At 32.8% G+C, this 13,321-nt stretch overlaps 1 protein-coding gene across 3 annotated transcripts in view; it reads right to left on the bottom strand.

Annotated features, from left to right (window-relative positions):
* The window catches only part of FCHO2 (FCH and mu domain containing endocytic adaptor 2), an 81,787-nt gene that overhangs the window by 30,668 nt on the left and 37,798 nt on the right, over positions 1-13,321 (bottom strand). For all 3 annotated transcript variants that reach the window (XM_058827087.1, XM_058827088.1, XM_058827089.1), the window contains 3 exons: positions 11,523-11,567; positions 9,725-9,797; positions 6,690-6,714 (listed from right to left, as the gene is read on the bottom strand). In XM_058827087.1, coding sequence (XP_058683070.1) covers positions 6,690-6,714; positions 9,725-9,797; positions 11,523-11,567 — 143 coding nt within the window. The remainder of the gene's footprint in view (positions 1-6,689; positions 6,715-9,724; positions 9,798-11,522; positions 11,568-13,321) is intronic.

The following is a 13,321-nucleotide window of genomic DNA, read 5'->3' as shown; positions in this document are numbered from 1 at the left end:
TAACAGAAATAGAAAAGAATTATGTTAAAATAACTTAGACAACTCAGCTAAGTATGTAGTTTTATTAAAAAAACCTGTGGGGCAGAGAGAAACGAGTCTCCAAGATTATCTAAATTTTAAAAATGCACAAAACCCCCACATCACACATGTTACATATACAGGATAAACATGGACTCATACTTTCCCGACTCAGAACCAAAAAAATTCACTCACAACTTCGTATGCATAGGCAGTGTATGTGAACTGCTTAATGTCTCAGTAAGTTTATCACAAAAACCCACAAAGACATCTTCAAAATGCAGTGATTTCAACAGTATATAATAAAAATTATAATATGTATATATATAAAAGTGATTTTTTTCTAGTGTAGCAACAGTTTATTCTATCAGAAAGTAGGTACTGGGAACCAATTTGACCAACAGATATGTACACACAGTATGGCCAAAATTTGCTAGAAGTCAAGAGTTAGAACAAAATTACTTATGCTGGTGATTTCAAGTGGATAAGAAAGGAACCTCATGACTTCAGATAAAATTTGAAGCCAAGTTTAAAGATCATATCTCTGAATAGCTTTTGAAATACAGAATACAAATATTATAATTATTAAAATGTACTTATCCTTCTGTATCTTTTACAGATATCACAAATGGGATGTCTGATAATTCACTAAGAAAGAGTCTCCTCTGTACAGCTCCCTAAATTTAACACTTCTGAAATAAATGGAATTTACACATAGCTCAAACTTTATGCTAAGAAAATGTAAGAAATACAGTCCTGTACCGATATAAGACTATACCAAATTAAATACTGCATCAAACTAAGGGTAAAAAACAATATTTAAACTCTCTAACCTTAAAATATAGACATATAAATGAAATTTCTTGAAATACTTGCAAGATCTAGATTTCACTGCTATTTGATTAATAAATAAATAACTACAACAACAAAAGAGTAATTAGAGTACAATCACATGGTTGAATACTTTAGCTCTACTCACTCAAATCAGGATTCTTAGCTATGCTTGACCGTAAGATGGCCTTGTTTTTATACCAAAAACCACTAATGAAACTTGACATCAAAGTAAACACAACAAAAATATATAGCAACAGGGTAAGTATACTTTTGTGTAATACTACAAATTCTAAATGCTGAATTAATTTAGTTTTCACACCAGTAATTTTCCATAGATCAGGATTATTCATAGTTAATATGAATTGAAAATCAATAAAAAAAATCTTTAAATATAGAACATTTACTTTTACTTACAACTGGGCCATATATGTAAAGGATACTATTACTATTACTGGGTTGACACAGCATGCACAACAGAGCTAGCAAAACTGACTATTTTGATATAAAATTGTAAGAGAACTTAGTTTGTAGAAGTTATTTTCATTGTATTATTTTTAGTTTACTGAAGAGTAAACTCTAGGATTAAGAAAGTACCAAAATCGAAAAGTATTTAATGTTCTTTCTTAATACTTTCATTATACTTATTTCTGATATTGATAATATACTTGAATCACCTTTTCCTCAGAAACAGCCCTTTAGCATGCAGTCTGTTTTCACAACTTCATGCGCATAACTGAGATGGATGTTTTACACTTCAGTTTTGAGCCCAGGGGAAGAAAATCCCTTCCTTCTCTTTCAGCTAGTCTATGTTACCACTTCTTTTCAAACCCTGTATAGAAAACCTTATTTATATTTTTCCTATATGTAAAATTTAAACACATGTAATTTCAAACATCTGACTCTAAATACTATATATACACGTAAATAATTTGCTTTGTATTTCCAGCCAATTTATGATCATTGTTAACACCTGCTTTAATTAACTAGATACTGAATTTATATTTTTGTGTAAACCAACATAAAAAATGGGTGGAAGAGATACTTGATATACCTTTGCATAGACAAAGACAAATGGTGTCACACAGAAGCAAAATGGTACCTCACAATCTTGCAAGTTAAGTAGTAATTTCAAAACACTGTTCTCAATATTTTGAATGGTTGAACTGGTCACTGTTCTGCTTTCTGAAATACCAATATTTCATTTGCAAATCTACATGTAATAACCGTGGTAGATAACACAGCAACCTGAGAGACACTTGCTCATGAATCTGATGTTAATGAAGGCATTTATATCTATTTGATTAAATTTTACTCCCTTTTCCACACTCATACAATTACAGAATGATACATTATGTCATGGATAACAGTGTCTCTTAAGCATCAGGCACATAACACAGATAAGACCTGATTTGCCTACCATGCTGATCGGAGGTTAAGTTCACTACCTACATGTATACATGTATAATTTTCGAACTTCAACACACAAGATGATGATCTTTGCAAACTTTGGCCTTTGGGAAAAGTTATTATAAATATGATAGGGACAGAGGTCTGCTTTAGTCCCCTATACAAACACGTGGTCTTTGCAGTCAAAAAACTCCCAACAACGTCATTATGCATGTGAATTGAACTCTGCAGAAGCAACTTGAAAGATGGACTTCCAGGAAGCCCTTCTGAGGTTCTGTTAAGCAAGTAAATATGTAGCTATAAAAGCCAGTTTTCACTGTGTTTTCAGATGCAATGCATTAATTGAGATCTTATATAGCTTTAAACATATGCCAGAAACTTAGGTCGTATACTTTTGTCTTTGCCTTGGCATATTCTACAAGCTCTCTGGGGTTAATAATTTTTCAAAGAATTAAACATAAAGCCTTGATAAATAAAACAATATTTCCTGTGTATGAAGCTTGAGGACCAAGCATTCTATTGACAAAACACATTTTTTTAGTTTTGGTGAATAACTTATTTTAGTTTCCTTGCTCTGTCCCATCTGACATCCAAAGGTGATTGAAGAAGCCACAGCATTACCATTTCATTAGCGTCTCTGGGCTACTTACAAAGGACAAGGGAGGAATGCATGGAACACTGCAACCTAGCTACTTCATTTGGCCCTTCCTCTGCAACATTAATGCTACTGACAGGCTGGTCATCAGACACGAAACAAAGAACCTTCACTATGCTCCAGTTTGATTTCTTTATATTTTCTCTTCTCCTGAGATAACTACAGTGGTTATGAGAGCTCTTTATCAAGTTTTTCTGAGGGTATGCTTCAAGACGCAGTGCAGCTGAACAGCTCACTATTTTCTTCTGCCAGAAGTCAACTTGCATCCCATAATCCGTATGAGGACTCTAAGTAAGCAGCTGAAGCTCATAGGCTGCAACAAGAGAACAAAAAGCCTCTCCACTTTTGAGATATTTGAGATGTAAATTTGACTCTGGCATATCCTTAGGTTAAGACTGAGGCATAATATTGGCCTCCTCTCCTTAGGGTGCCTATTAACCCAAGAGACACAGAAGAAGAGAGTACATAGTCAGTTTTTCCTATTGTTAGAAATGCAGAAAGGAAAAAAAAAGGGTATTCAAAGTGCTCCTGTGTTGTGCTGATAGAAAGCCTTGTCCTTGACATCAGCTATTTGAAATATCCCAGAATAAAATGCTGTAAAATGTAAATATGGAAAAATACTTGAATTTCACTAAATACTAGGTTACACTTGTGCTCCACTTCTCAGAATTTGATGGTTCCAAGTTCAACCAGTCCCCAACAGTAAAAGTAGTCTATAATTCTATATAACCATAATTATGCTACACTCACATGTGAAGAGGCTAATGAAAAGTTTTGGATGCCTTGATATGTGTTTGCATTTCAGTTTCCCATGAAAAAAACAACCTTTCACCGTTATGTTCTGTACATCTGTGACTCCCTTCTTAATTACTTTTGAACTTACTGGACAATTTCAAATGGATTTGACAGAGAGAACAGAGAATTCAAAGATAATTACATTACTACAGTCTTCATGAAAACAGGCAATGAAGTAGAAGAAGCATCCCATCCAAGGGAAGGGTTGCAATCCCAATTCAGATCTTACTGGACACAAGTGGAACCTTGTAAATGTTTCCCAGGAATAAAAGTTTCTTTTAGATCTCATATCTTCCTAGAGAGCATCTCTAGAGATGCAAACTCATGGAAAACAAGACATTTCAGCCTTTAGAAAAACATTCTAAGGCAAAACCCCCATACAGAGTCAGTCTTCACTTGCTATCTCTTTGCAGTGCATACACTTTCTACTACAAACTTTCCACTTTTCTTAATTATCAAGGTTTACCTTAATGGAAGTTACACCATAGATGGACACATTAAAAACTCAGGAATTTTAAATTCATTAGATACTGGCACCTATATTTAAACTGAGACTAGTTATTGAAGTAGTCAACCTTTTTAACAAATACCATATCTCAGTCCACAGCTGTCTTCTAATGAGCACATGAAAACCTTTTAAAGCAGTTACAAAAAATACTTACAGGAATTAACATTTTATTAATTTATTTTCCAGTATATATAATCTGGCAGCTACAAAAAGGATGAGCATAAGCAAATCTGTCTTACCATGGATAAATTTGAGAGCATCCGTTTTGGGACAAAACACATTTTTGACCCATCTCACCATTTGTTTTTGGAAACAAAGAATACGAATTTGGTAGACCGCATCACACATTTTGCACTAGTGAGAAGGCACTCATGGTATTGACTACATAGTATGTTCAAAGATCCACAGTAGCATACAGAATTGGTAGACATGTATACAAATCAGTTCTTACTACATCCTTAACTTCAAAATTTGCAGGTTTTTTACCTTGGTGCCTATATTTATATACAGTTGAAGAGTGGTTATCTTTTACCTTCCTTTCACAAAATTAAAATTCTTGAAAAATAAACATTAGCAAATTTTCAAAAAATGATCACATAATCATATATATGCCACACAGGTTTTCTGTGAGTGACCAAAACTGACAAAACAATAACTGGGACATGTTAAGTTGAATTTTCTTAGGTCTGTTCCTCAGTATTTCCTAGCAATCAAACACTAATTATAATTGCCTTGATTTATTTTATTTAAAAATAGTTTTCCACATTCAATTTCTTGAAATGAATAATTTATTGCAAATATCCATACAAAATAAATCCTCCTAGAGTTAATAGAGACTGTTTAAAGTATTTAGATCAGGTTTGATAAGTTAAACAGACATGAAATACAGAAGTAAAAGCCAAGAAAAATTAAAAACATTTGAAATGAGACCTTTCAGAAGAGGACTCCAACCTTACAACATAAAAGCACTTTGGATTGCTTGTTTGTAAGGGGTGAAATGAATCTCATATAATTTTTTCACTAGAAAAAGTTATAGCTTCTACTATTACAGCATTCTATCACTAGATAGAATACTACTGTTGCTTGAAACAAGCAAGCGGAAATCATAGACCACATTTTAAATTCCAAATGCAGTCATAAAATGCTGAGCATGCAAAAAAAAATACAACAGTATTAACAATTACCCTAGATGATCACATGGTGTGCCTCATGTAGCCAGAAGGAATTCCAAACCAATTTATAGTAGACTTTTTTTAACTAATTGTTTTCAAAAAACATGGAGACCAAAATAAGCAAAGAAAATAAACATTGAAAGTCAAATCCAGTTGTGGTTCACTCCAGTGACTCAACCTGAGCTGTCAAATGATTTTACTTCCATGAGAAAACTGATAATTATAAGGATACTTCTATAGTTACTTTCTTTAAAAAGTACCATAAGAAAGAAATTAGCTGTAAGTCAAGATGACTGCACAATATAAAATAAATGACTTGGCAAGAATTACACATCTGTTCTTACACATATAGTTCTGTTACTTGGCAAAACTTACTTTTCCACATTTAGAAGGATAGTTCTACTAGATGTTTCAATTAAGTTTCTCAAAACAAGTTTTAATATTAGATGCTAAAACCTCCTAGATACCAAATAAAAATAAGAAAATCCACAAAATAAATAAACTTGGAAACTTAAATTGTGTAATATAATTGGCACCTAAATAAATGGACTAAAAACAAATCACTTAGATTACTCTGTAATTTTTTTCCCAAATAGAGCTATAGGGAATTAAATCTTTGTTATATATTAATTCAAGAGAACATACATGTTTGCATAAGAAGAAAAGACTAAATTTAGGCAATAAAAAATCATTAGCATATTCAATTTAATTTGAAATGGTCATTTACCATTGAATTGACTAAAAAAAATTATAAGACATTTCACAGATCTAACTAACAGTAATGAAAACTAAACTATTAGTAAAGTGCATCTAGAAAATCAGCATTTAAAGTCATATTTTAAACAGTATATTCCTACACTCTATCGCCAGCGCTAACGCAGAACCCAATCAATATTGGAGGATAGCTATAGAAGGATTGGTTGAAAGAAACAGTAATAAGCAGAGGAATATGATGATACAAAGTTGAGTTCACAATAAACAAAATACTTTTCTTTCTTAGAACCTACTAGCCAAGAAATTCAAACTGTTAGCTGAAAAATAAAGTAACATATATTTGCGGTGAAAACACCTTGCTTAAAATCTAAAATTGTTAAGAAACAAAAACGTATTATTGACACTTTTTTGTACATACTGCTGAAGACCATATATTGCACAAAATTAATTCAAGTATGCTATGAAAATACGAAATTGTCTATCATATAAATTATGTAATGAAGAGACTGTATGAAACTTAATTTTCATCATATTGTAGGGCTTTATAGTATTAGCATATGGATTTATTTTAGAAATGTCTACTTACAACTGAGTCTGCATCTGGACACTCCCTATTAAAAAAAAAGTAAAGAAAATTGACATTCATAAAATGCACATCTTATTTTATTCACAAAATTTTTCCTTCAATATTTCTATAAATTTAAAACAGTACATTTGACCCTTTTGCCTCTCAGATTCTTGAAATTTTTACTTTAAATAATCTACATTCAACTGAATGAGACTTAAATAACAGCTGACAATTTATGCTCAAAACACTGCAGAAGAAAATCTTAAAAGAAATTATGAAAAATCAAACTCACGTGTTAGTGAAAAGAATTAAAAATAATAACAAAAAAATCAAGGAAAGTGAGGACTACCACACTGTGTCCTGGGTGAATCTAGTTTAAGTTTCAGGTCTTCATGGTTGATGTGAGCAATAAGTAGAAGTCATCAACCCTTATGAAGTAGTCTACCTGCAAGTGCAAAATGTTTTGAACAAAAACCAGTTCACAAAGAAATTAAGATTTTCTTCAGAGGAATTCACAGCTTCCTCTTTTAGAGTTTCATTCTTAGTTCATGTTTGTCAAGCACAGTTGCAGTCAAGTACTAGAAAATGGTGAACAAAATACCCTCCTAAAAAGTACTTAAAAAAAAAAGCTATCTATAGAAGGGCAGTGGTTGCAAGCACATTATTGACAAATGTTAAAATTCTCCACTGCAACTTCAATTTGAGCAGTAACACTTAAAATTAGGAATTCCACTGATTCTCTCTGAGGTCTTCAAAAAGCAGAAGCAATTACATTTACAGAATGTGGGAATATTTGAGTAGCACACAAATCCTTTCTAATTCGTACCTTGACAAATAGTGAAGGTGTAACTGAACAAGAGTGTTTTTATATCAGTAATCTGAATATTCTAAAATGCATGTATTAAAAAAAGAACATGGATAAAGAAAAAAAAATCTATTGCAATCTGAAACATCTTCTCTGAAAAAACAAATGGGTAAAAGGCAAAAACCTTAGTTTTTCACTACGGTGCATTAAAAACAGTTGCAAAAATCTTGCTAACACGGAAGCATTAATACAAAATTCAGTACAGTATGTTAAGGAAATGACAGATGAAGGATTCCATCTTCTCTGAAAGGTCTCATGCAAAAGAGGATATATATGACCAAATTTTACTTGTTTTATGTCTTTCATAGCAATAGAGCTGTTCTGAAAGATATTTTACTGCTTGAAAAGACAAAGTATATTCTTCCCTTGGGAGATGTGGTTTCAAAAAGTGTCCGTAGGCACACAAGACAGCCTGAGGTACACAAAAGTTGAGAAATGTGAAATATGAGACAAATAAAAGAATAAAATTCAGCCCACAATGAAGGTTTCCAACATTAATGAGCTAGAAGATCTCAAACAGAAATGGCAGATCTAGTATCATTCAGAGGAGTAGGCATCTCTCAGGATCTGTTCTATAGGTGGAATGAAAACACAGCAGTTTACAAATGTTGGTGGGGTGGAAAATGAGGACATCAGGCTATAGACAAAAGTACTTTTAAATCACTAGATTTATGATCACTCTTTTAAAATTAAAGAACTGGCTCATGCTTCTGCTGCAAGGGAATATTTCAGAAAATTGAGATTTCATAAGGGATTTTAAGGATTGTAGATATAAACTAGACCAAATCATGCAAAGCAATGGTTAGAAGTGAAATCCTTGGGTAAAATATAGGAATATGTAACAGAATGCACCCTGTATGGTATTTCCCTGAATTAAAATACTTACCAGACACACCAGGGGTTCAGGCATCAACAGTTTAAAAACTGTCTTGACAAACTGAAAAGCCTACTATCTATGAGAGTTTTTCTAGATGTGGAAAGCCTGCCCTACATAAACTGAACAAGCTTACAGATTAATAAAACACAAGACCAAGGGAGGACTTGACTTCTTTGTGCATAGAAGTTTCAGTTTTATTATTTTAAGACAGTTTTATCATTTCCAAGTCCCTAACAGAGTCATCAGATGAAGATTAGATTAGACAAAATACAGACTAGCAATCTTTATGTCTAGAGATCATAAAAGAAGTATTAAGATATATTATGTAATCCTGTTATTTACTTGTGATGTTCTAGTTCATTTAGTAGTTATAGTTTAATGGAAGAATTTCTATAAAAGCCTATGGTACATATTACATAGGAGATTGATATCATACCATTATACATGTTTCTTTCTGATCTCAGAATCTAGTCTCTTTTGTAGAATGTGTGAATATAGAAACAAAATACTATTGGTACCTGCTGTTCTTAAGTCATGAATTTTTCATCAATACTTTTTAAAAAAGGTACTGGCAAATTATTTTAAAAAGTAATTTTTAAAAGTATTTATGCAGATGTTGCCTCTGGGAATATTTCTATATTGTCAAGTTTGTAAAATTGTAAGCTATCTTCTTGAGAAAATACATGTGGAGATTATGAAAAAAATACAGTGACCATAAAGACTAACATAGACACTGTGACCAATTCACCTTAGAACTGTTATTCAAAATCACTTTTTGCAGAGATTTAACTCCTGGGAGACAGAGCACATGCAAAGAATATAGCAAAGGGTATATTTGAGACAACAGCCGTGAGCTAGAATGACCTTGTTTGAGAAGGGAGTGTGCTCATGATATATTGCACTTTTCTGTCCTCCAACAGTATATGCAGAAGTTCATTTAACAGAAGAATAACAGAAACATCAATTCTTCAAATACAGCCATCTGGTATTTTTGCCACGTACAGACATATTTTATTAGGATTAATATGAGTTACATTATCTACAATGCTAAAATGTAGAAGAATGGAAAACATCTATTCACAGGAAAGAAGGGAACATTATTGACTACTATGAATACATTTACATTATTTTTTGTTATTTCTCTTAAAATCCTTGGTCACAAAAATCGTAAATAACTGTGATGTTTTTGTATTCATTATGTTCCTTTAAACTGCTGCTATAAACCCTTTTTTTTGTTTAAATATTGGCTAATTTTTATCCCCATTACTAGTTTTCATTAAAGACAAGGCTTCAGGGTAGAAACATACTTACACAGATTCAGTATCTTTTTCTTTTTTCATTATTCCTGATAAACCAAAAGGCTTCCTTTTCCGTGGTTTGATTCCTATGGAACAAACATTTTTCATTTATAGCTCAAAGAGATAAATGAATATTTAGCAATGTCAAACACAGATGCATATGAATGACAATGTTTTAAATGCTGCCAGAGGTATGCAGTGGAGACGGGTATGGAGCCAAACTAGGGGAACATTATTCCAATTTGCTTTAAGTAAAATACCAATTAAAAAAAAGAAATCAAAATAGGGTTCAACTCATTAGTAACAAAATCCTTAAAAAACTTATTTGGATCTCCAAGCTGAGTATACAGACTGTGTTTTTTTAATAGACAGTTTAGAGGAAGAGGACTCTGCTCACAAAAACTGAACAGAAGCTGTTGCTCCAGGTCATCCTGAATAGCCATGAGTGAGAAACTGAACATTGCCTTCCCCAGCTACTGCACACTTCAATACCCTGTCGTTATTTCCCTGTGTGTTCCCAGGAGCTGCAAGCTCCTCTTTCCTCAAAAGTAGGACCTTGGTTCTGTGAAAATTAAGACTGCTTCTTGGCTTTCCAGCTGATACGAGTTCATGATTTCCCAGTGCTGTATCCAGCTCCAAGAGTGGTTCTCACTGAGTTTGGAATTATGCTTCTCCCCTTTCGTTTCTTCCCTGCTTTTAGCACTGGATACATATAGATACAGTACCAAAAAAAGTTTGCTTTCATTCCCATTTAATGTACTAAAACTAAAATACACTTACATATTCCCTCAGATTTACTGCCACATCTTCTTCTTCACAATGTTTGCTGAGGCAAAGCAGACTGCCAATCTGACTAAGTGCAAGCACCTGATTCAACTAGTCTACAATTTGGTTTCAATGCATGATAGTACTGACAGCATGCTTTTGAGCAGAGCAGTAGAAATAATTTGGTTTTCAATTAAACCACTGTCAATTCAAGCACTTTATTATATTTACCTTTACAAAAATACGTTACACAATGCATAAGGAAACTCTCTGCTCCTAGAAATTTTCAGTAACTCCAAACTTCTCAAATCAGGTAGCTGTACAGTCAGTAATATATAATGAGGCACATAAATTGCTCCAAGATTATTTTTAAATGTCTTTTTCCTAAATGGCCTTTTTTTTTTCCGTGCATATTTTTTTCTCTTGTTGCACCAAAACAATGGCAAATGGAGTATGAAAATAATTTCTGAACATGGATCTTATCAGCTTCAGTTAGAAGAGGTTTTTTAAGTCTCAGCTGAAGTCTTGGCAACTTAAAAGTTTTTGGGTGATATACTGTTGACTCCTCTGTCCAACAAGTAAAGATATAGCTTATGGAGAGAAAGTAGTTCTTAACCACTTAAAACAATCCCCTAAGCAAAATAAGCTGCACCAACAAAGAAAGACTTTGCAACCATAACACAATATTAGGCTTAGTTTAACTGACACAATAACAATGGGAAGAGCCCAGGCCATGTTTTGACACTTGTAAATTAAGCTACAACACATTCATAAGTGAATCAAATCCAAACTTCTGCAAAGACAAAGCCTTAGCCAAAGTATACTTACAAGAAGCATGCAAATTATCTGACCTTTATGCATTAGTCTTATAAAAGATTTATAGGTCTTACTGTCACTGAAGTTTGTTTCTCAAAAGGAAAACTGCATTTTAGTCTACTGGAGCACTTTAAAGTTATATAGATTCACACACTGAGTACCCTTTGCTTCACAGTTCAGGTCCTTACTCACGGCGTTCCCATGTAAATAACTAAGCTATGGCAACTCACCTTCAGCTACACTGGATGTGTTACATTCTTCAAACTCAATAGGGCCTTAAAGAAATGACAATGAAGATAAACATTAGGTCAAATTTAATCTATTTTAATATGAGACATTATTTAATTACTGAAAATAAGAGATAATTTTATTTTTAATTTTTAATTATGAATGTTGGTAGCAACTGAAAGGCATCACTACTCTGCCAATGGCCACAGATACTGCAAAGATACTGAAAAAAGCAGTTTTTTCAATTTCATAGTGAAAAATTAAAATACTAGACATCATCTAACTACCTTTGCCTATATCTATTTTGTGTCCTCATTCAAAATTGCATCCATATTATAACATCAGTGTAAGGTTTCCAGTTTATCCTCTTTTAATGAACAGGAGTTCTGTAAGTAAAAATTAAAAAGGAGAAGCTATAGCCCTAATTTTGAAAGTCACACTTTTGCTAATTATGCATTACTAGTTCTAGTATTTCCTCTCCATAGCCAATTGCCTACACAGTTAGAAGTGGCATGTAAAACCTTAAACACAGCAATAAAGAAGATAATTTTTTCAAAAAAGTCATTAGGACCAAGAGGACAAAAAACCAAACCAAAACAAAAAAGCAACAACAACAACAACAACCAAAACAAAACCAACAAGAAGTAGAGAATACTAGTTAGGTTCTGGAACTAAAGAAATTCCTCATATTCCTCATATTCTGTTATTACATTTGCCACAAATTAACAGTCAGTTGCCATTGCAAATTGATGTCCTAAGCTTCATTTATTCAATTTGGTCACGTCTAGAATTTAATCCCACTATGAGACATTTTAAGGAGCAAGCATACAGAAAACAGGGTGAGTTTCTGTAGGATCTTGTTCAGGGAATGACAGTCATACCAGCACTTGGGAAAGTGCAATGAAAACTGAGAGCACATGCAGGCAAGCACTCTTTTTTCCAGCCCATACTGGATTATCTTGTAGCTGTATCTACAGAAGAAAGAGTTTAGCATGCTATCACTGTGCCATAGGGGTTATTACTTACCTTTCTGCAAACATTTTGATAGCATGCACACAATTTTATATACAGATATATTACAGTTAAGACAGAGAGGAAAAAATACTTCTCATGACTTCTCTTTTTTTAATTATAATATGCTCAATGTACTGATTTATATTTACTGTAATTAAGGCTGAGTTTGCAAATTTTTCCCAATCAGTTAAAATAAATCTAAGGGTTTGTAAAACAGCAGGATCCAAATTTGGGACTAGAATCCATCAATATCTCACTTCTCATAACATATTTATTTGGCCTCCAAATGATGCTCTTGAAAGCAGAATATTAAAAGACAAATCTCGAGTGGCAGTCTTAACAGCTGTTTAAATTTCAATTAGGAAATTACTTCAAATGCAAGTATAATTATTCAATATAGCAAGACAAGATGCAAATTCCTAATTGTTATCTTAATCTGTTACATGTCATAAATACATGTGCATTTTAAGATGGTCTTCCAATCCTTTCTCTTTTGCTCTTCACTAAATCAACAGTAAAGCAAAGTCAGCATATTCCAAAAAGAAGCAAACCTGGACGTCTTGCAAAACAAAAGGACAGGAAAACAATAATCCAGGAAAACTGATTTTTAGAACCATACATGTCTACATCTCTATACTGATTAATCAATATTTTATTTTACAAAATTAAACTCTATTATTCAAAGGATATTAAGGAAGACATTAATAAAGATACCATAAAATGTAGAAGCTGAAAAACACAACAGTTACTTCTTCAGAACTACACTTCAGACCATACATTTTGTATC

The sequence above is a fragment of the Poecile atricapillus genome, chromosome Z (assembly GCF_030490865.1).
Source record: "Poecile atricapillus isolate bPoeAtr1 chromosome Z, bPoeAtr1.hap1, whole genome shotgun sequence".
NCBI classification, from domain to species: domain Eukaryota; kingdom Metazoa; phylum Chordata; class Aves; order Passeriformes; family Paridae; genus Poecile; species Poecile atricapillus.
Note: the sequence above shows the minus strand (reverse complement) of the source record. Positions and strands in the feature narration are given on the sequence as shown.